Source organism: Cherax quadricarinatus, chromosome 17 (assembly GCF_038502225.1).
Source record: "Cherax quadricarinatus isolate ZL_2023a chromosome 17, ASM3850222v1, whole genome shotgun sequence".
Lineage (NCBI taxonomy): Eukaryota > Metazoa > Arthropoda > Malacostraca > Decapoda > Parastacidae > Cherax > Cherax quadricarinatus.
This window is the reverse complement of record NC_091308.1, coordinates 38,146,265-38,169,472: the sequence shown is the minus strand read 5'-3', so window position 1 is coordinate 38,169,472 and position 23,208 is coordinate 38,146,265. Positions and strand designations below refer to the sequence as shown.

Here is a 23,208-nt window from a genome sequence, read left to right as displayed (position 1 = left end):
CTATGCTATTTGCTCTTAAGTATCTGCACACTGTAGTCAAAGCATAATAGTTTTACCATCTTATGAGCAAGAGATTGTAATAACTCACTACAATGGATACATTACAAATCTTTTCATGGAACATTGCTTCCATCAGGAAGCGGTTGCCTGACTTACATCATATTAGTGCAACCAAGAATATTGATGTCATCTGTTTGCAGGAATGTAGATTGAAAGATGGAGCACCTCCACCAAACTTGCCTGGATATGCAGCTTATAACCTAAGGTCAACCAACTGTTGTGTGATGTATGTCAGAAAGAGCTTGCCACATTCACTCCTTTCCTTGCAGAGTCGAGTTAACATGCAGTATCATGGTGTCAAAGTACATGCAGGCGATTTTTCCATAAACATTTTTAATCTCTATGCCCCAGCGAACCAGCTTCGACCTGATGCTTTACCAGATCGCATCAAAAGTGAACCTACCATCGTTCTTGGAGATTTTAATGCCAGACATAAGAATATTGGTGGGTCTATAACAAACACCAATGGAACTAAACTAGTGAGATTGCTAAATGAGCATGATAATGTTCGAATTGTGGGCACTACTGAGCCTAATCACATATATGGTGGCATACTAGATCTGTGTCTTGGATTTAATACATCATATACGATGCATGACTCTGTCATAGTTGATGATCTTCTATCTGATCACTTCCCAAGACTAACAACTGTCAATCTTGATCACATCTCCAGCAATCAAGGAGCTAAATACAGAAGGAGGAAACTTATTCTCAAACCAGAACACAGAGACAACTTTATTAACCACTTGGATCAATGGTATAAGAATTACGAGCCCATTGGCACACAAAAATTTAATGATGATTTAATTACCACTATTGAGAGTGTTCTCACAGATCAAGTGGGCAGGAATAGGAAACAAAAACCCTCCACTATAAATAACAATAAAAACCAATGTAAATACTATAATGATCCACAGCTGCGCAATCTAACACATGCAGCTAGGAGGATTGGTAAAGCATACCCTGAATATAGAACCCCAGACCTGCTCAGAACGTTCCAAGCTGCACTAACAAATGCAAGGAATAGAAAGGAAGAACTTAGGCAACAGGAATGGGAACAGTTTGTTAGTGGATTAAATAGGTCCACCCCTTTGAGTTTGGCTTGGAAAGGTATAAATAAAATAACCAGGAAAAAGACTGGCAATGTTGCTCATCCCTTTCCTCTTGAAAAAGCAAATGACCTCATAAATGACTGGTCCAAAACATCCAGGCATGAAAGCCTTCCATCTCATATTAGAAAAAAATTAGAGAGTACTTCTGAAGAAATGTTGAAACTGATTAATTTTATGAGCCAAAATATTGATGAGAGTGATTGCCTCTTTACCGAGTATGAATTAGATAATGCGTTAACCAAAGGTCGATCAACTGCTCCTGGAGAGGAAGGTATAACCTATGATATTCTCAGAACCCTAAGGCACGTGCCTGATAACCCTTTGTTGGCACTGTATAATCTCAGTTACATTGAGGGCGTTCTTCCTACTTCCTGGACCAATAGTCTCATTGTGCATATCCCTAAGCCCCAACAGCCTGATACATTTAGGCCGATCTCCTTAACTAGTTGTCTTTGTAAAACTTTTGAAAGAATGATGCTTAACAGACTGTACTACAGAATCAGAGATCAACTTTCCCCCTACCTCTATGGGTTCATGAAAGGTAAAAGTGTGCAGAACTGTATTTCCACCTTTCTCACTGCACACACCTCTACTAGTTTTACCACTTTTCTTGATCTAAAATCTGCATTTGATATTGCGAACAGAACCGTTATACTACATGAACTAGCCAAAATGAATATTGGTGGTAGCTTACTCTGCTGGATAATAGGATACCTGTCAAATAGAGTATCCTCTGTCCTTTACCAAGGCTTCAGAAGTGATTCTAAAGAAATGTCTTTAGGTACACCGCAGGGAGGAGTTCTTAGTCCCATGCTATTTAATATTCTGATTAATGCTCTCCTAAATGCTCTACCTGCCTCACCTAAACATATAGCTATAAGCTATGCTGATGATATCATGATCCATACAACAGGGCATAAGAAGATGAATACCATTCTTAATGAAGTTCAAGCAATTTGTAATCGACTAGGCCTCATAATATCTTCCTCTAAAACTAAGATATTAACAAGCAAACGACATCCCCCACCCATCTATTTGCAGGGTGAAATCATTAGCTACGTTAAAACTTACAGATATCTTGGTGTAGATGTACCCTTTAACAAATCCACTATACCACAACTAAACAAGAAATGTAAAGCTAGGCTAAATGCTCTCAAAGCTGTTGCTGGCTACAATCCCAACTATGGTGCAAATGTGAGAATCGTGAGAATGATGTACATAGCCTATGTTAGGTCCTTAATTGATTATGCTGCTCCCATGTTGATATTAGCTAGAGAAAGTTCTCTCCGACCCTTGGAGTTAATGCAAAATGAAGCTCTCAGGATTATTCTTGGCTGTCCCAGATCTACAAAAGTTCTTAACATGAGGAAGGAGCTTGGTATTTCTAGTATCAGTGATAGGATTGTTGAAATTAACACTGTACTCGGTATTAGAATGTTGAGAAACGAACCAGACACTGTCACAGTGAATCTTACCAAGTGTCTAGAGGTAAATACACACAGATCTAAATGGATTGTGAAAACGTGCAATTGCATTAAGTTTTATAACCTGTATAAACTGTATCACTGTAGGCAACAAGAGCATTTCACCCCTCCATGGAAGATGTGTTCATTTAATATCACATACCTACAAGTCCCTCCCAAGAAGCTCATTGCTAGTAATCCCTTCCTTAAATCTCTTGTTAGAGCAACTGCTCAAGAAGAAATTTCTCACCTAGCTGGTAGTAACAAGTTATCACAAGTTATATACACTGATGGATCTAAACAGGAGTCTTCTGGCAGGGCTGCATCTGCTCTTGTTGCCACCTCCCTAGTTAAGAACGATAATAAATTTGTTGAGTTAGGCATAAGAATTAACAACTGGGCGTCTACACTGCAAACTGAATTGTTTGCAATCCTAATGGCGCTAAAGCTAACCTATGACACTGAGCTTGACTCTATCATCATTACTGATTCTATGTCATCATTGAAGGCTCTTGGCTCATATAATGACTCCAACAACATGCTCATTGGGGAAGCCAGGTATAGATACTCAAAAATTAGGGACAAAGGAATTAATGTACAATTGCTATGGATCCCATCACACATTGGATTACTCCTTCATGATAAAGTTGATATGTTAGCCAAGAAGAGTATCGAGAAGGAGAATGTAGAATATAACTTTGGTATAACTGTGTCTAGCATTAGGAATAATATTAGGAGAGAAGTAAATAATGAAAATGATTGTTATAGGAATGCAGTTAGAAGCCTGAGTAGATCTATAACCCACTATGATAACATGAACGTAGATAAGTATGTTTATGGAGCAACTTGCAATGTGAACAGACTGACTGATGTTGTAGTGGCCAGGCTTAGGCTTGGTTACAAGTACTTCTGGCAATTTGGGAGACACACAGATGATGATCAAACTAAATGTAAATTATGTGATCAGGCATATGGTCACTCTCTTGAACACTATGTGCTTAATTGTCCACTTATTGAGGAATACAGAGACAGACAGTATAATAACCTATGTGACATGTCAAGATATCTTATTAATGAAAATAAGATACCAGATATACTAAGCAAATTTCCTAAATTTGCTTGTAACAGATAAGTGAACTATAGATATTTAGATATAAATCCATATGTATTCCTGTTAACCCTTTGGGGCCTAGTTCCTAGGCCTTTTGTGTATCCATATGCTCTCGCGCTACCGTCCACAGGATGGATATGGGGTGCACAATAAACTAGCCACTTCGGTGGCAAAATCTAATCTAAAAATCTGGGTGCTCGCCAGGGGCTGTTCAATCTCTTAGCTGTGATCTGTTTAGTTTTTATAGGGCAGTGCTTGTTATAGAGGCATTGGGTCTTTTTTAGAAAATTATTAATGCATTCGTCAATAACTGGATAGATTTCTAGCTCAGTATGCCAGTCAATGTTTGTCATTGCTGTTGTGAAGCTATTAATGACTGCCTCATTATGAAGTCTGAAAGTGACTTTAGTAGTGTCTTGGGATAATTGACCTAGATTGGTTATGAGAAAGGTAGGGTAGTGGTCTGTGGTATTATCTACGTTCATGTTAGCATAGTGGGTTATAGATCTACTCAGACTTCTAACTGCATTACTATAACATTCATTTTTATTATTTACTTCTCTCCTAATATTATTTCTAATGCTAGACACAGATATACGAAAGTTATATTCTACATTCTTCTCCTGGGTACTCTTCTTGGCTAACATATCAACTTTATCATGAAGGGGTAATCCAGTGTGTGATGGGATCCATAGCAATTGTACATTACGTAATTTATTTTTCCTGTATTTTTGAGTATCTATGCCTGGCTTCTCGATGACTTTTATTCTTTGAATACTTATCTACTTGAAGATTGAGACACTTATGCAACGTATGGGAATCTTTATTGAGGAAAAGTTTCGCCACACAGTGGCTTCATCAATCCAATACAAAGTAGAAATGGGTAAGGAGAGGAGGAGTTTGAGGTAATCAGTCCTTCAGCCTGGCGTCGATGTGTTCAGTCCATGACTCTTGTAGAATGTACAGCATAGGGCCGTAGACGTGGCTTATATACTGGTCAGATGAGGCGAAGCAGGAGGAGGCGGGGTCATAGTGGTACCATCCACTAGTCGAAGTAGGTCATCGTCCAAAGGTTGGACAAGTTTTGAAGAATTCTTTGTAACAAGATCCCATGATGATGCAGTGTCTGACAGTTATTATGAATGGTTTTGAAAACCGGTTTTCAAAACCATTCATCACACTTATCTACTTACTGAGGAGCATCCCAGAACGAGGTCGAAATATACAGATCAATTCATCTCCTGAGTTTCCGTCTCCTTGTGGGTTATTACTGAGCACTAACAAGTGTTTATTATACCTTAGTTATTTACTTACTACTACTAATTACTTACTAAGGGGCTCTGGTGGCCTGGTGGCTAACGCTCTCGCTTCACACGGCGAGGGCCTGGGTTTGATTCCCAGCCAGAGTAGAAACATTGGACGTGTTTCTTTCCACCTGTTGTCTATGTTCCCCATCAGTAAAATGGGTACCTGGGTGTTAGTCGACTGATGTGGGTCGCATCCTGTATTCCCTGGAACGCAGGAGGGAGAGATACATGATTATATACACCTGGAAAATCCTAGAGGGACTAGTACCGAACTTGCACACGAAAATCACTCACTACGAAAGCAAAAGACTTGGCAGACGATGCACCATCCCCCCAATGAAAAGCAGGGGTGTCACTAGCACGTTAAGAGACCATACAATAAGTGTCAGGTGCCCGAGACTGTTCAACTGCCTCCCAGCACACATAAGGGGGATTACCAACAGACCCCTGGCAGTCTTCAAGCTGGCACTGGACAAGCACCTAAAGTCAGTACGTTGGTTTGCGTGCGGCCAGCAGCAACAGCCTGGTTGATCAGGCTCTGATCCACCAGGAGGCCTGGTCGCGGACCGGGCCGCGGGGGCGTTGACCCCCGGAACTCTCTCCAGGTAAACACTGACCTAATTTGCCCGAAATGCGGAGCATAACAAGGGAGTTTCTATATAGTAGTATGTCATTGTTGTCAGCTAGGACTGTATACCTTGTACATGTACTTGTATTATTATTATTATAATCAAGGGGGAAGCACTAAACCCGTAGGATTATACAGCGCCTATGGGGGGATGGAAGGCATTCAGGCTTAATTCAGGGAACTGGAGCACAGATCCAATTCCCTAGATCAAGAGCCCCTCACCAGCGTCAAGGAGCCTTCCTTGAGGGGCATGTACTTGTAGTAAATAAAAAATAAATAAAAATAATGAAGTGTGCGGTCAAGAGATGGCGTTGATGAGTGAGTGTGTGGCGGTGTGTGGCGAGATGCAGCATCTTGATGGTAGCATCAGAGTGGACAGTGCTGTTGCTGCTGCTGCTGCTGCTGCCTGGGGATACTCACCTTTGCACACTCATCAACACTGACGTTCAACTGGAGGAGAATTATGTCTGCAAATTTCAAAGTGTTGACGGAAGACTCTCAGTTTCAGAGCGAGCTGAGTGAGGCAGGTGGCAGGCTGGTGGTGGCAGACTTCACCTCGGCCAGGTATGGCCCTCCAGGGTTGTCTTGTACTAATAATATTACAACCTCATGACTCCACTCCTCACCAGTGACTAAGTCTCTAAGATCAATATTTTTTTTTTAATTGCGTTAAATATACAAGTTTTTTTTTTCTGTTTGTCTGCTTTCAGGTTATACAAATGGTATATTAAGAATATAATGACAGATATGCAGCGATGGTAAATTATGTAGATTTAAACTAGGGAAATTAACAGTCATAATATTAAAACTTCCTTGGAGTCCCCAATAAATATGCTCTGAGATGATATATGTACTCAGCTTTGATGATATTTGATGAAATAACGATGAGAACACTTCCATATATATATATATATATAGTTGAAAGATATTTTGCTTTGAATTGAATGGTTCACAAATGACAGTGGAATGTGAATATTTTTAAAGTTCCTGGCAATGTTTTTGTTACATCTATAATGTTTATAATTTATTATATTTATTTCCCCCCTCGAGGGAGCCTCCTTGATGCTAGTAAGAGGCTCCTGTTCCAAGAATATGAACCAGACTTGTTTGCCTCCCAGATATTGTTTGATCCCCTACTTAAACAAGATGGGTCCTACACAGATGACAGCAAGGAAATGAGTGAGCTACTCAAGTCCCAATATGACTCAGTTTTTAGCAAGCCGCTAACCAGACTGAGAGTCGAAGATCAAAATGAATTTTTTATGAGAGAGCCACAAAATTTGGTTAACACAAGCCTATCCGATGTTATCCTGACGCCAAATGGGTACCTGGGTGTTAGTCGACTGATGTGGGTCACATCCTGTATTCCCTGGAACGCAGGAGGGAGAGATACATGATTATATACACCTGGAAAATCCTAGAGGGACTAGTACCGAACTTGCACACGAAAATCACTCACTACGAAAGCAAAAGACTTCGCAGACGATGCAACATCCCCCCAATGAAAAGCAGGGATGTCACTAGCACGTTAAGAGACCATACAATAAGTGTCAGGGGCCCGATACTGTTCAACTGCCTCCCAGCATACATAAGGGGGATTACCAACAGACCCCTGGCAGTCTTCAAGCTGGCACTGGACAAGCACCTAAAGTCGGTTCCTGACCAGCCGGGCTGTGGCTCGTACATTGGTTTGCATGCAGCCAGCAGCAACAGCCTGGTTGATCAGGCTCTGATCCACCAGGAGGCCTGGTCACAGACCGGGCTGCGGGGGCGTTGACCCCCGGAACTCTCTCCAGGTAAACTCCAGGACATAGTACTCTCCCATGATTGTAATAATAAAAACTTTCATTATTATTGCCTTCCCTTCAAGGGCTTCTCAAAAGAAGGTTTCTTGATTTAACTAAAGTTCACAACTACTTGGCAGAATTGGAGTTCTTTGTAATACACACAAACTATGTACACCACACAATAAGTATTTCTTCTGCAAATTGCAGTTTTTTTGGGGACATATTCATAAAAACAGTTCTTTCATCTTGGTTGCATAGTATATCTAAGCCAATTAACTCTTGGTATTGTCACGACTCTGAATATGATGCATGTCTACCAAAAGAAGAGTAAGGTTAAAATGTTGGGTTATTTTAGATTGGGTCAGGTGGGTTTTAATTTATTTGGTTTAATTTTTTGACCATTTGTGCAATAAAATAATATCTTTACTGTAGAACTGACTAAATTTTGTACAGTTCTAACTATAATTAATGCCCAAAATTGGTTGCGGAGCCGTCAGATAATTTTATTCATGATCCTGGTAAGGGTTTCTGAGCAAAGGAATCAGACCTAATCTTCCCTCCCATGGCTCTGACCTGATTGCTTTCCATTTTCCCATGCACTATATGGTCCCTATGAATTTAGCTTTCCTCCATGAATGTAAAAATTATTGTCTTCAAGGGGAAGTGCCTTACTACCAGTGAAGGGCTCGTCCAGGGAATTAGAGCTACTGTTGTGTTTCCCAGGTATTGTGTAACCTCTATAGGTTTATTGCTTTCCAAGAAAATGCCTGATAGATACCATTAATGCATTTCAAAATATTCTTCAAATTGGAGGTTTGTGTCAAAATCTAATGTCTTAGTGGCAGACTTTATTGGGTCTTGACCAGAGGACCTGACTGTGGCAGGATATATGGGCAAGTGTCTCTAAATTTGCTGCCTCTATTCATTTAGCAGTAAATAAGTACTGTCATTTAGTCAACTGTTGTGAAAGGCCAAGGCTGTTTCATTGACTTGATTTGTAGAAGGGTTAGTAACCCAGGATAACAGAGTTAAGCCAGTCAATGAAGCTAATTTCCATTGGGCTTCATTTCCCCCCCTTCCCCAGGATGCAACCAACAAGTAACTAACTCCTAGGTATAGCTTTAGTGTTAGGTAAAGGGGCAGTGTTAAACGACTTGACTATACATTGCACTTTGTAAGGTTCAACAATATCCCTTCGTTATTGAGTTGAGCAGCATGCTAATGATTGTGCTGCCTAAACAGTTATTAAACAGCATTGCCAGACATGCTGTGTGCATTATTGATGCTTTTTATAGATTTATGTAATTAACCTATAAACTGGTCTTGCCCCACCTATGTAAATAACCTGTAATGAGCTGCTAGTTACCCAGCTCCCAGACAAATGCATGTACACTAATGTTTGATTGTATCCTGGGGAAGGACTGGAAGAATCCCAGTGAAAAAGTGGTAGGCCACTCCTAGTTACCTGGACCTTATTTTCCAGTTTCACTTAACCCTTTCAGGGTCCAGAGGCCAAATTTCAAAGTGCACACCAGTGTCCAAGAATTTTCAGAAAATAATTTTGTTATTTTTTCTTATGAAAATGTAGAGAATCTTTTTCTGAAGGTAAAACAAAAAGTACAAAATTTGATAGAAAATTGACGAAATTATGCTCTCGCAAATTTTGACGTGTCTGCGATATTTACGCATCGGTGGGCCGGTGGTCTGGTGGCTAAAGCTCCCGCTTCACACACGGAGGGCCCGGGTTCGATTCCCGGCGGGTGGAAATTCCGACACGTTTCCTTACACCTACTGTCCTGTTCACCTAGCAGCAAATAGGTACCTGGGTGTTAGTCGACTGGTGTGGGTCGCATCCTGGGGGACAAGATTAAGGACCCCAATGGAAATAAGTTAGACAGTCCTCGATGACGCACTGACTTTCTTGGGTTATCCTGGGTGGCTAACCCTCCGGGGTTAAAAATCCGAACGAAATCTTATCTTATCTTGCCGACTTTGGCTCCAATTTTAGGCCAATTATCTTATTCCAGTCGACCAAATTCTTAGCTATTTTACTAGTACAGTGGACCCTCAACCAGCGATATTAATCCGTTCCTGAGAGCTCATCGTTAGTCAAAATAATCGTTAGTCAAGTTAATTTTCCCCATAAGAAATAATGGAAATCAAATTAATCCATGCAAGACACCCAAAAGTATTGAAAAAAAAAAATTTTACCACATGAAATATTAATTTTAATACACACAAACTGAAGATTACATGCACAGTTACATGACACTTACCTTTATTGAAGATCTGGTGATGATTGATGGGATGGGAGGAGGAGAGAGCGTTATCTTCTTAATGTTTAGAAGGGGAATCCCCTTCCATTAGCACTTGAGGCAGCAAGTCTTTTTCTGGGGTTACTTCCCTTGTTCTATTAATGCCACTAGGACCAGCTTGAGAGTCACTGGACTTCTGTCGCACAATATATCTGTCCATAGAGGCCTGTACCTCTCGTTCCTTTATGACTTTCCTAAAGTGGTTCACAACATTGTCAGTGTACAGGTTGCCAACACGGCTTGCAGTAGCTGTGTCAGGGTGATTATCATCCATAAAGCTTTTCACTTTAAGCCACTTTGCACAGATTTCCTTAATCTTAGAAGTAGGCAACTTCTTCAATTTCTCTCGCCCCTCCTCCGAAGCAGTTTCCTCAGGTCTGCCCTCTTGCTGTTCAAGATGATCTAGCAGCTCATCAGTGGTTAGTTCTTCACTGTCCTCCACCACCAACTCTTCCACATCCTCCCCACTAACCTCCAACCCCAAGGACTTCCCCAATGCCACAATGGATTCCTCAACTGGCATAGGATTCTCAGGGTTAGCCTCAAACCCTTCAAAATCCCTTTTGTCTACACATTCTGGCCACAGTTTTTTCAAAGCAGAGTTCAATGTCCTCTTAGTCACTTCCTCCCAAGCCTTACCTATAATGTTTACACAATTGAGGATGGTAAAATGATCTTTCGAAAACTCTCTTAGAGTCAGTTGAGTTTCTGAGGTCACTACAAAGCACCTTTCAAACATAGCTTTTGTGTACAGTTTCTTGAAGTTGGAAATAACCTGCTGGTCCATGGGCTGCAGGAGAGGTGTGGTATTAGGAGGCAAAAACTTCACCTTAATGAAGCTCATGTCCCTAGAAAGTCGCTCTGCCACATCTGTAGGATGACCAGGGGCATTGTCTAATACCAGGAGGCACTTAAGGTCTAATTTCTTTTCAATTAGGTAATTATTCACATCGGGGGCAAATGCATGGTGTAACCAGTCATATAAAAAGTCCCTAGTGACCCATGCCTTACTGTTTGCCCTCCACAGCACACACAAATTAGCCTTGAGGACATTGTTTTTTCTGAACACTGGGGGTTTCAGAGTGATACACCAATAAAGGCTTCACTTTGCAATCACCACTAGCATTGGCACACATCAACAAAGTAAGCCTGTCTTTCATAGGCTTATGTCCTGGGAGTGCCTTTTCCTCCTGAGTAATGTACGTCCTGCTTGGCATTTTCTTCCAAAACAGGCCTGTTTCGTCACAATTAAACACTTGTTCAGGTTTCAGTCCTTCACTGTCTATGTACTCCTTGAAGTCCTGCACATATTTTTCAGCCGATTTGTGGTCTGAACTGGTAGCCTCACCATGCCTTATCACACTATGAATGCCACTACGCTTCTTAAATCTCTCAAACCAACCTTTGCTGGCCTTAAATTCACTCACATCACTAGTTGCTGGCATTTTTTTTTAATTAAATCGTCATGCAACTTCCTAGCCTTTTCACATATGATCACTTGAGAGATGCTGTCTCCTGCTATCTGTTTCTCGTTTATCCACACCAATAACAGTCTCTCAACATCTTCGAGTACTTGCGATCTCAGTTTCGAAAACATAGTTGCACCTTTGGCAAGAACAGCTTCCTTGATTGCCGTTTTCTTGCCCACAATAGTAGCGATGGTTGATTGGGGTTTATTATACAACCTGACCAGCTCAGAGATACGCACTCCACTTTCATACTTAGCAATGATCTCTTTCTTCATCTCCATACTAATTCTCACCCTTTTTGCTGTAGGGTTGGCACTAGAAGCTTTCTTGGGGCCCATGGTGACTTATTTTGCAGGTGCAATCACTAAAAAGACTGTGATAATATGAAATGTTCCAGTTGTATGTTTGGAAGCGACCGCGGTGGCTGGCTGGCTTGTAAACACTGGCACCAAAGGGACAAGTGAGGCGCGCTCAGGCCAAAGTGGACACGTATAGTACGGAACGAATAGCGCTGGTTGGGTTTTTAAGCACTAGTCGAGGCAAAATTTTTTATTTTAAATGAATCGCTAGTCAGATTTATCGTTAATCGATGCCATCGCTGGTTGAGGGTCCACTGTATTACTTCTGTCGATTGAGCACAAGAAATTGCCAACTCAACTGTTTCAACTACAAAATAAAGTGATTGGAAATTGGTAATTTGGCCAATTTCAGTTGCAGAGTTCAAAATATTCCAATTTCAAAATTGGGTCCAGAATAAACAATGTAGGCATTCCTGGCACTAAAATAACATTTCCTCTGTTTATTAGTTATGTTTTCAGGCTTTACAAATGAATTCCATTTTTATTTTTTATTCGCCTAATGAATTTTTATTCAAACCAAAAAAAATAGAAGATTTACTGTTATGCAACATTGTAATAATTGTATAAATAATATCAGCACATTTGTGAACGTATATTAGACCCACCAGCTGGCATGTATTAGACGTGTGAGGTAATTTGTTTACTCTTGAACATCGGCAAAATTTAACATTTCCGCTACTTTGAGCTCAGTTTCAAGCCATTTTCAATACTAAAACCAATCAAAATCATCTCTATTTCTGTAATATACCATTCATTCTATCATATGAGACCAAGAAATCGCAAATACAACTACAAAAACATACAAAAAACACTGCAAAGTTGCTATTTTAATTGAAAATTACGGTCTCAGTTTTTTCTCTCATTATGCACTGTGTGCTGCAGGATTTGTTTTATGTGGTGCGCACATACCACATAGATGTATTCTCTCATATCTAGGCCCAAATTTACCACTCACAGCTTATCAGAGTGAGCAGAGCTCATGGCATAGATCTATGGTTTGGAACCTCAACGTAAAGCCGTAGATCTACTGCAAGGACCCTGAAAGGATTAACCTGCTATCCTCCACACCTTGTCAATTAAATTCCTGTGAAAAAAAAAAATATATGCATAACATTTGTAACTTTACTTTTTTAAATAATGATTTTGGCATTAAAAGACAGTAGTTGAAGTATTCTTTATTGGTACAACATTTCACTCAGGGTGGGCTTTTTCAAATACAGTAGACCATCGTTTAACACGGTGGTTACATTCTTGAAAACGCCGTGTTAGAAAACGGAAGAACTTGTGGGAAAAATAGGGTTACATTCCTGGGAGCCCTCAAAAAAGCCAAACAACTTTTTTTTAGACCAACAGATCTTACAAAAATAAAAGTGAATATGTAATTGTAGTTCATTGTCGTTATGTATTACAGTGGACCCTCGTTTTTCGTAATTAATCCGTTCCAGAGAGTGACGATTATCGAAATTGACGATTTGCGAATCCATTTTCCCCATAAGAAATAATGTAAATCGAATTAATTCGTTCCAGACACAGAAGTATGAATCAACAAAAATTTTTTTTTTTTACCTTAAAGATAGATTTACATGCACAAAAACAAAAGAATGAACATTCAACATGACAGTTACCTTTATTGAAGGCTGTTGTTGATGAATGGAAGACAGGGAGGAGGAGAGAGGGAAGAGAGGTTACTGTTTGGAAGGGACTCTAGGTCACTTCAGGGGTCACTTCCCTAGCTTAAATATAGATTTACGTGCAGAAAAGAATGCCAAATAAATGTAAAGCACTAATAAAATGTATAAATGAACATTTAATATCACACTTACCTTTATTGAAGACTTTTGTTGGTGTATGGTAGACAGGTCAGAGGGATGGGAGGAGAGTTTATTGTTGGAGAATATGACGCTAATATCAACTCTACGGCTTATTTATCTATCACAATTCAACTAATATGACATAAACAATATTAATAACATAGAAACATGGAATATACTCTAGAATGAATAAAACAAGTCATTATGTATGAAACAAGACGTGTTCTGTTGTGTATAAGGGCCACTGTGAGCATAAGCCGTCCATAATGGTGGTGAAGCAGCAGCTGTGGCAGCGGTGTTTTCTGTAGCCCTATATAACTCCAACATTGGAGGAGTTAGTAGAATCGCTGAATCACTGAAGAAGGCACCTTCTACCACCATCACAACCACTACCACCCTCTACCACTATTATAACTGTTACCACTATCACTACTACCCCTACCACCATCACTACCACCCTTTACCACTATCACAACTGCTACCACCCTCTACCACTATCACAACTGCTACCACCCTCTACCACTATCACAACTGCTACCACCCTCTACCATCACTACCACCCTCTACCACTATCACAACTGCTACCACCCTCTACCACTATCACAACTGTTACCACCCTCTACCACTATCAACTGCTACCACCCTCTACCACTATCACAACTTCTACCACCCTCTACCATCACTACCACCATCACTACCACCATCACTACCACCCTCTACCATCACTACCACCATCACTACCACCCTGTACCACTATCACAACTGCTACCACTCTACCACCACCACCACCACCACCACTCATATTTTTCTACAAACTTTTTCTTAAATTTTGTGTGTTTCTCACATTCTTTACCAAAGGGCTGGCACTAGAAGCTTTCTTTGGAGCCATAGTGACTTATTTAGCAGTTGCAAGCACCAAAACAAATGGAATATTATGAAAAGTATCGTATGAACTCGTGGGATCATCCTCACTCACTGATAAACAATGGCACACTGGCTGGGAATGGAGTGTGAGGCGGTTTGAGGCTGTACATATGAGTCCCAGACGAACAACTATTTGCGAGTCATTGTTTTGATAAAAAAAAGTAACAATTTCCAAAAATTACGACTTTCGAGCCTTACGAGAAACGAGGGTCCACTGTATGTTGTTTTACTGCTTAAGGTTACAAATGCAACAGAAATAATACTATTTCTTAACTTAAATTGTGGGTGCTTGTGTTTGTGGATGATTGTGAAGAGAGTGGAGAGTTATGCTGTGCCCCTACTGAGCTGAGGTGGATGGTAGAGGTACTGGTACTAAAGTTGATGGTTGTACTAGAGTGTCTAACTTTAAGTCAAGTCATTCAGTCAGTCAAGTTATTCAGTAAGTCAGTCAAGCCATTCAGTCAGTCAAGTCAGTAAGTTAGTCAAGTCAGTAAGTTGTTCAGTCAAATCAGTAAGCTATTCATTCAGGTCAGTCAGCCAGTCATTCAGTAAGTCAGTCAGTCACACAAACTTTATGCCACAGGATATCTCTTGTCTAATATTTGTTTTCTTTGTTAATTCTGAGACTTAAATGCTTATACCTTTTCTTGCCACTTTCAGCAACATTGGTGTGCCTACTGGGTGTCATGATTGCTTGACAGATACAAGATATAGTAATTAAAAGATCGAAGCACAATTCACAAACACAGCTAGCTTGTAGAAGTGAAGAAAGACTGGACACGTATGAAGTACGACTGCTGGGATGGTGGGGTGGTGTCTGAGGGTGGCAGGGGATGGCGGGAGGTCTCTCCTGCACATCTACAACAAGGCAGCCGCTTGAAGAAAAGGGAATTTTTTTTTCCTTCCCGCAAACTGAACCATGTTAAATTAATTTTACAACATTTTACGTAAAATTGTGCGCAATTTTCCAGTCATGCTATACCTGAATCGTGCCAAATGAACTCGTGCTAAATGATGGTCTACTGTACATAGATTATCATGCATACCAGCATATATATAGAGAACCTAGGATAACCCAAAACAGTCAGTGACTTATTTCCAGTACCTGGCTTTGGCTTACCATATATGATTTTTGGTAAATATTTTTTTCTCTCGGTTGTTTGTTGGGCTATCTTATTGAAACTTGGGCAGTGTATGATGGAAAGATGCTTCTTAACCCTTTCAGGGTCCAAGGCCCAAATCTGGAGTCACGCACCAGTGTCCAAGAATTTAAAAAAAAAAAATTGTTATTTTTTCTTATGAAATCGTAGAGAATCTTTTTGTGAAGGTAATAAAACAAAAAGTACGAAATTTGGTGGAAAATTGCCAAAATTATGCTCTCGCGAATTTTGAAGTGTCAGCGATATTTACGAATCGGCGATTTTGCCGACTTTGACTCCCATTTTAGGCCAATTACATTATTCCAATCAACCAAATTCTTAGCTATTTCACTAGTATTACTTCTATTCTATCGATTGAGCACAAGAAATCGCCAAGTTAACTGTTTCAACTACAAAATAAAGTGATCGGAAATTGTTAATTTGGCCAGTTTAACACAAAGTTCAAAATATTCCAATTTCAAAATGGGGTCCAGAATAAACAATGTAGGTATTCCTGGAACTAAACTAATGTTTCCTCTGTTCATTAGTTACGTTTTGAGGCTTTACAAATAAATTCCATTTTGATTTTTTATTCACATAATGAATTTTTATTCACACCAAAAAATAGAAGATTTACTGTTATGCAATACTGTAATAAGTGTATAAATATCATCACCATGTTTGTGAATGTATATTAGACCCACCAGCTGGCGTGTATTAGATGTGTGAGGTCGTTTGTTTACTCTTGAATATCGGCAAAAAATTTAACATTTCCGCTACTTTGAGCTCAGTTTCAAGCCATTTCCAGTGCTAAAACCAATCAAAATCATCTCTATTTCTGTAATATGTCTTCCATTCTATCAAATGAGACCACGAAATCGCAAATACAACTATAAAAGACATACGAAAAAACACTGCAAAGACGCTGTTTTAATCGAAAAATCGTGATTTCAGTTTTTTTCTCTCATTATACACAGTGTGCTGCAGAATCTGTTTTATGTGTTGCACACATACCACATAGATGTATTCTCTCATATCTAGGCCCAAATGTACCACTCACAGTTTATCAGAGTGAGCTGAGCTCATGACGTAGATCTACGGTTTGGACCCTGAACGTAAAGCCGTAGATCTACGGGACGGACCCTGAAAGGGTTAAATACCACTGCCTCCACCGCCCTCCCACCACTCAGTGTGGTGAGTGTTTTGTTTGTTCATTATTTTCTATTAAACTACAGAATAAATAATGTAAACCCATTCATGACTGCATATTGGAATGGCTATTAGGAAAGGTATTAGACGGTGACATCATGTGTTTACTCTTGAACACAGCAAAGAATCGAACATTTCTGCTATTGCTAATAATAACAATATTAATAATAATAAATACGATATAATTGAAGAAGGAAATTGTATAAAAATACGAGGAAGTGGTTGACACATCGTCAGTGTGACTTTGTTTATGCTGGAGTGAACATTAGTCTCCCTGCTCTTCCAAACATTTCACAATAATTCAGCGGTTGAGGCAGTGGTATTTAATAACATATATGTTATAAATAATAATAGTACATATTATTAATAACGTGTATTATTATTAACATGTATGTTATTAAATACCATTGCCTCAATCACTGCCTCTACCACTCCAGTCACACTCAATCTACAAGCACCAAACACAATGAATTATTGTGAAATGTTTGGAAGAGCAGGGAGACTAATGTTCACTCCAGCATAAATAAAGTCACACTGACAATGTGTCAACCACTCCCTCGTATTTTTGTACAATTTCCTTCTTCAATTATATCAGAGAAATTTTGGGAAATGTTGAGTGAATGCATGGGGAGTTTTGAATCAAGTGTGAGAGTAATGGTGGTTGGGGATTTCAATGCTAAAGTGGGTAAAAATGTTATGGAGGGAGTAGTAGGTAAATTTGGGGTGCCAGGGGTAAATGTAAATGGGGAGCCTTTAATTGAGCTATGTGTAGAAAGAAATTTGGTAATAAGTAATACATATTTTATGAAAAAGAGGATAAATAAATATACAAGGTATGATGTAGCACGTAATGAAAGTAGTTTGTTAGATTATATTGGTGGATAAAAGGTTGATGGGTAGGCTCCAGGATGTACATGTTTATAGAGGGGCAACTGATATATCGGATCATTATTTAGTTGTAGCTACAGTTAGAGTAAGAGGTAGATGGGAAAAGAGGAAGGTGGCAACAACAAGTAAGAGGGAGGTGAAAGTGTATAAACTAAGGGAGGAGGAAGTTCGGGCGAGATATAAGCGACTATTGGCAGAAAGGTGGGCTAGTGCAAAGATGAGTAGTGGGGGGGTTGAAGAGGGTTGGAATAGTTTTAAAAATGCAGTATTAGAATGTGGGGCAGAAGTTTGTGGTTATAAGAGGGTGGGGGCAGGAGGAAAGAGGAGTGATTGGTGGAATGATGAAGTAAAGGGTGTGATAAAAGAGAAAAAGGTAGCTTACGAGAGGTTTTTACAAAGCAGAAGTGTTATAAGAAGAGCAGAGTATATGGAGAGTAAAAGAAAGGTGAAGAGAGTGGTGAGAGAGTGCAAAAGGAGAGCAGATGAAAGAGTGGGAGAGGCACTGTCAAGAAATTTGAATGAAAATAAGAAAAAATTTTGGAGTGAGTTAAACAAGTTAAGAAAGCCTAGGGAAAGTATGGATTTGTCAGTTAAAAACAGAGTAGGGGAGTTAGTAGATGGGGAGAGGGAGGTATTAGGTAGATGGCGAGAATATTTTGAGGAACTTTCAAATGTTAAGGAAGAAAGGGAGGCGGTAATTTCATGCACTGGCCAGGGAGGTATACCATCTTTTAGGAGTGAAGAAGAGGAGAATGTAAGTGTGGTGGAGGTACGTGAGGCATTACGTAGAATGAAAGGGGGTAAAGCAGCTGGAACTGATGGGATCATGACAGAAATGTTAAAAGCAGGGGGGGATATAGTGTTGGAGTGGTTGGTACTTTTGTTTAATAAATGTATGAAAGAGGGGAAGGTACCTAGGGATTGGCGGAGAGCATGTATAGTCCCTTTATATAAAGGGAAAGGGGACAAAAGAGATTGTAAAAATTATAGAGGAATAAGTTTACTGAGTATACCAGGAAAAGTATACGGTAGGGTTATAATTGAAAGAATTAGAGGTAAGACAGAATGTAGAATTGCGGACGAGCAAGGAGGCTTCAGAGTGGGTAGGGGATGTGTAGATCAAGTGTTTACATTGAAGCATATATGTGAACAGTATTTAGATAAAGGTAGGGAAGTTTTTATTGCATTTATGGATTTAGAAAAGGCATATGATAGAGTGGATAGAGGAGCAATGTGGCAGATGTTGCAAGTATATGGAATAGGTGGTAAGTTACTAAATGCTGTAAAGAGCTTTTATGAGGATAGTGAGGCTCAGGTTAGGGTGTGTAGAAGAGAGGGAGAATACTTCCCGGTAAAAGTAGGTCTTAGACAGGGATGTGTAATGTCACCATGGTTGTTTAATATATTTATAGATGGGGTTATAAAAGAAGTAAATGCTAGGGTGTTCGGGAGAGGGGTGGGATTAAATTATGGGGAATCAAATTCAAAATGGGAATTGACACAGTTACTTTTTGCTGATGATACTGTGCTTATGGGAGATTCTAAAGAAAAATTGCAAAGGTTAGTGGATGAGTTTGAGAATGTGTGTAAAGGTAGAAAGTTGAAAGTGAACATAGAAAAGAGTAAGGTGATGAGGGTATCAAATGATTTAGATAAAGAAAAATTGGATATCAAATTGGGGAGGAGGAGTATAGAAGAAGTGAATGTTTTCAGATACTTGGGAGTTGACGTGTCGGCGGATGGATTTATGAAGGATGAGGTTAATCATAGAATTGATGAGGGAAAAAAGGTGAGTGGTGCGTTGAGGTATATGTGGAGTCAAAAAACGTTATCTATGGAGGCAAAGAAGGGAATGTATGAAAGTATAGTAGTACCAACACTCTTATATGGATGTGAAGCTTGGGTGGTAAATGCAGCAGCGAGGAGACGGTTGGAGGCAGTGGAGATGTCCTGTCTAAGGGCAATGTGTGGTGTAAATATTATGCAGAAAATTCGGAGTGTGGAAATTAGGAGAAGGTGTGGAGTTAATAAAAGCATTAGTCAGAGGGCAGAAGAGGGGTTGTTGAGGTGGTTTGGTCATTTAGAGAGAATGGATCAAAGTAGAATGACATGGAAAGCATATAAATCTATAGGGGAAGGAAAGAGGGGTAGGGGTCGTCCTCGAAAGGGTTGGAAAGAGGGGGTAAAGGAGGTTTTCTGGGTGAGGGGCTTGGACTTCCAGCAAGCGTGCATGAGCGTGTTAGATAGGAGTGAATGGAGACGAATGGTACTTGGGACCTGACGATCTGTTGGAGTGTGAGCAGGGTAATATTTAGTGAAGGGATTCAGGGAAACCGGTTATTTTCATATAGTCAGACTTGAGTCCTGGAAATGGGAAGTACAATGCCTGCACTTTAAAGGAGGGGTTTGGGATATTGGCAGTTTGGAGGAATATGTTGTGTATCTCTATACGTATATGCTTCTAAACTGTTGTATTCTGAGCACCTCTGCAAAAGCAGTGATAATGTGTGTGTGTGGTGAAAGTGTTGAATGATGATGAAAGTATTTTCTTTTTGGGGATTTTCTTTCTTTTTTTTTTGGGTCACCCTGCCTCGGTGGGAGACGACCACCGACTTGTTGAAAAAAAAAAAAATTATTATTATTATTATTATTACTATTACTGTTGTTATTATTAGCTGTAGCAGAAATGTTTAATTCTTTGCAGTGTTCAAGAGTCACCATCTAATACCTGTCCGAATAGCTATTCCAATATGCAGTCATGAATGGGTTTACATTATTTATACTGTAGTTTAATAGAAAATAATGAACAAACAAAACACTCACCACACTAAGTGGTGGGAGGGCTGGCTGCCAGTTGCGGGGGTCGGAGGGAGGGTAGTAGGGACTCGCAGGTGGCGGGAAACTTGAATATGATTTCGCGGCTGGGAATTTGGTGGCTGGGAATTTGGCGGTTGGGAATTTGGTGGCTGGGAATTTGGTGGCTGGGAATTTGGTGGCTGGGAATTTGGCGGTTGGGAATTCGTGAATGTGTGAAGCCCGTGAAAGTTGAAAACTTGAATGTTGAGGGAGACATGTATGTATGTGTATGTGTATGTATGTGTATGTATGTGTATGTATGTATGTATGTATGTATGTATGTATGTATGTATGTATGTATGTATGTATGTATGTATGTATGTATGTATATATATATATATATATATATATATATATATATATATATATATATATATATATATATATATATATATATATATATATATATATATATATATATATATATTTATCACACTGGCCGATTCCCACCAAGGCAGGGTGGCCCGAAAAAGAAAAACTTTCACCATCATTCACTCCATCACTGTCTTGCCAGAAGGGTGCTTTACACTACAGTTTTTAAACTGCAACATTAACACCCCTCCTTCAGAGTGTAGGCACTGTACTTCCCATCTCCAGGACTCAAGTCCGGCCTGCCGGTTTCCCTGAACCCCTTCATAAATGTTACTTTGCTCACACTCCAACAGCACGTCAAGTATTAAAAACCATTCGTCTCCATTCACTCCTATCAAACACGCTCATGCACGCCTGCTGGAAGTCCAAGCCCCTCGCACACAAAACCTCCTTTACCCCCTCCCTCCAACCTTTCCTAGGCCGACCCCTACCCCGCCTTCCTTCCACTACAGACTGATACACTCTTGAAGTCATTCTGTTTCGCTCCATTCTCTCTACATGTCCGAACCACCTCAACAACCCTTCCTCAGCCCTCTGGACAACAGTTTTGGTAATCCCGCACCTCCTCCTAACTTCCAAACTACGAATTCTCTGCATTATATTCACACCACACTGCCCTCAGACATGACATCTCCACTGCCTCCAGCCTTCTCCTCGCTGCAACATTCATCACCCATGCTTCACACCCATATAAGAGTGTTGGTAAAACTATACTCTCATACATTCCCGTCTTTGCCTCCAAGGACAAAGTTCTTTGTCTCCACAGACTCCTAAGTGCACCACTCACCCTTTTCCCCTCATCAATTCTATGATTCACCTCATCCTTCATAGACCCATCCGCTGACACGTCCACTCCCAAATATCTGAATACATTCACCTCCTCCATACTCTCTCCCTCCAATCTGATATCCAATCTTTCATCACCTAATATTTTTGTTATCCTCATAACCTTACTCTTTCCTGTATTCACTTTTAATTTTCTTCTTTTGCACACCCTACCAAATTCATCCACCAATCTCTGCAACTTCTCTTCAGAATCTCCCAAGAGCACAGAGTCATCAGCAAAGAGCAACTGTGACAACTCCCACTTTATGTGTGATTCTTTATCTTTTAACTCCACGCCTCGTGTCAAGACCCTCGCATTTACTTCTCTTACAACCCCATCTATAAATATATTAAACAACCACGGTGACATCACACATCCTTGTCTAAGGCCTACTTTTACTGGGAAATAATTTCCCTCTTTCCTATGTACTCTAACTTGAGCCTCACTATCCTCGTAAAAACTCTTCACTGCTTTCAGTAACCTACCTCCTACACCATACACCTGCAACATCTGCCACATTGCCCCCCTATCCACCCTGTCATACGCCTTTTCCAAATCCATAAATGCCACAAAGACCTCTTTAGCCTTATCTAAATACTGTTCACTTATATGTTTCACTGTAAACACCAGGTCCACACACCCCCTACCTGTCCTAAAGCCTCCTTGTTCATCTGCTATCCTATTCTCCGTCTTACTTTTAATTCTTTCAATAATAACTCTACCGTACACTTTATCAGGTATACTCAACAGACTTATCCCCCTATAATTTTTGCACTCTCTTTTGTCCCCTTTGCCTTATACAAAGGAACTATGCATGCTCTCTGCCAATCCCTAGGTACCTTACCCTCTTCCATACATTTATTAAATAATTGCACCAACCACTCCAAAACTATATCCCCACCTGCTTTTAACATTTCTATCTTTATCCCATCAATCCCGGCTGCCTTACCCCCTTTCATTTTACCTACTGCCTCACGAACTTCCCCCACACTCACAACTGGCTCTTCCTCACTCCTACAAGATGTTATTCCTCCTTTCCCTATACACGAAATCACAGCTTCCCTATCTTCATCAACATTTAACAATTCCTCAAAATATTCCCTCCATCTTCCCAATACCTCTAACTCTCCATTTAATAACTCTCCTCTCCTATTTTTAACTGACAAATCCATTTGTTCTCTAGGCTTCCTTAACTTGTTAATCTCACTCCAAAACTTTTTCTTATTTTCAACAAAATTTGTTGATAACATCTCACCCACTCTCTCATTTGTGCTCTTTTTACATTGCTTCACCACTCTCTTAACCTCTCTCTTTTTCTCCATATACTCTTCCCTCCTTGCATCACTTCTACTTCGTAAAAACTTCTCATATGCTAACTTTTTCTCCCTTACTACTCTTTTTACATCATCATTCCACCAATCGCTCCTCTTCCCTCCCGCACCCACTTTCCTGTAACCACAAACTTCTGCTGAACACTCTAACACTACATTTTTAAACCTACCCCATACCTCTTCGACCCCATTGCCTATGCTCTCATTAGCCCATCTATCCTCCAATAGCTGTTTATATCTT

At 40.0% G+C, this 23,208-nt stretch overlaps 1 protein-coding gene across 2 annotated transcripts in view; it reads left to right on the top strand.

Annotated features, from left to right (window-relative positions):
* The first annotated feature begins 6,058 nt into the window (after positions 1-6,058).
* Txl (Thioredoxin-like) overlaps positions 6,059-23,208 on the top strand; it is a 105,195-nt gene continuing 88,045 nt past the window's right edge. The window contains exon 1 of one of the 2 annotated variants that reach the window (XM_053773424.2): positions 6,059-6,245. In XM_053773424.2, the coding sequence (XP_053629399.1) occupies positions 6,145-6,245 (101 nt within the window). In that variant the 5' untranslated portion in view covers positions 6,059-6,144. The remainder of the gene's footprint in view (positions 6,246-23,208) is intronic. The other variant, XM_070085950.1, reaches the window with a different exon arrangement.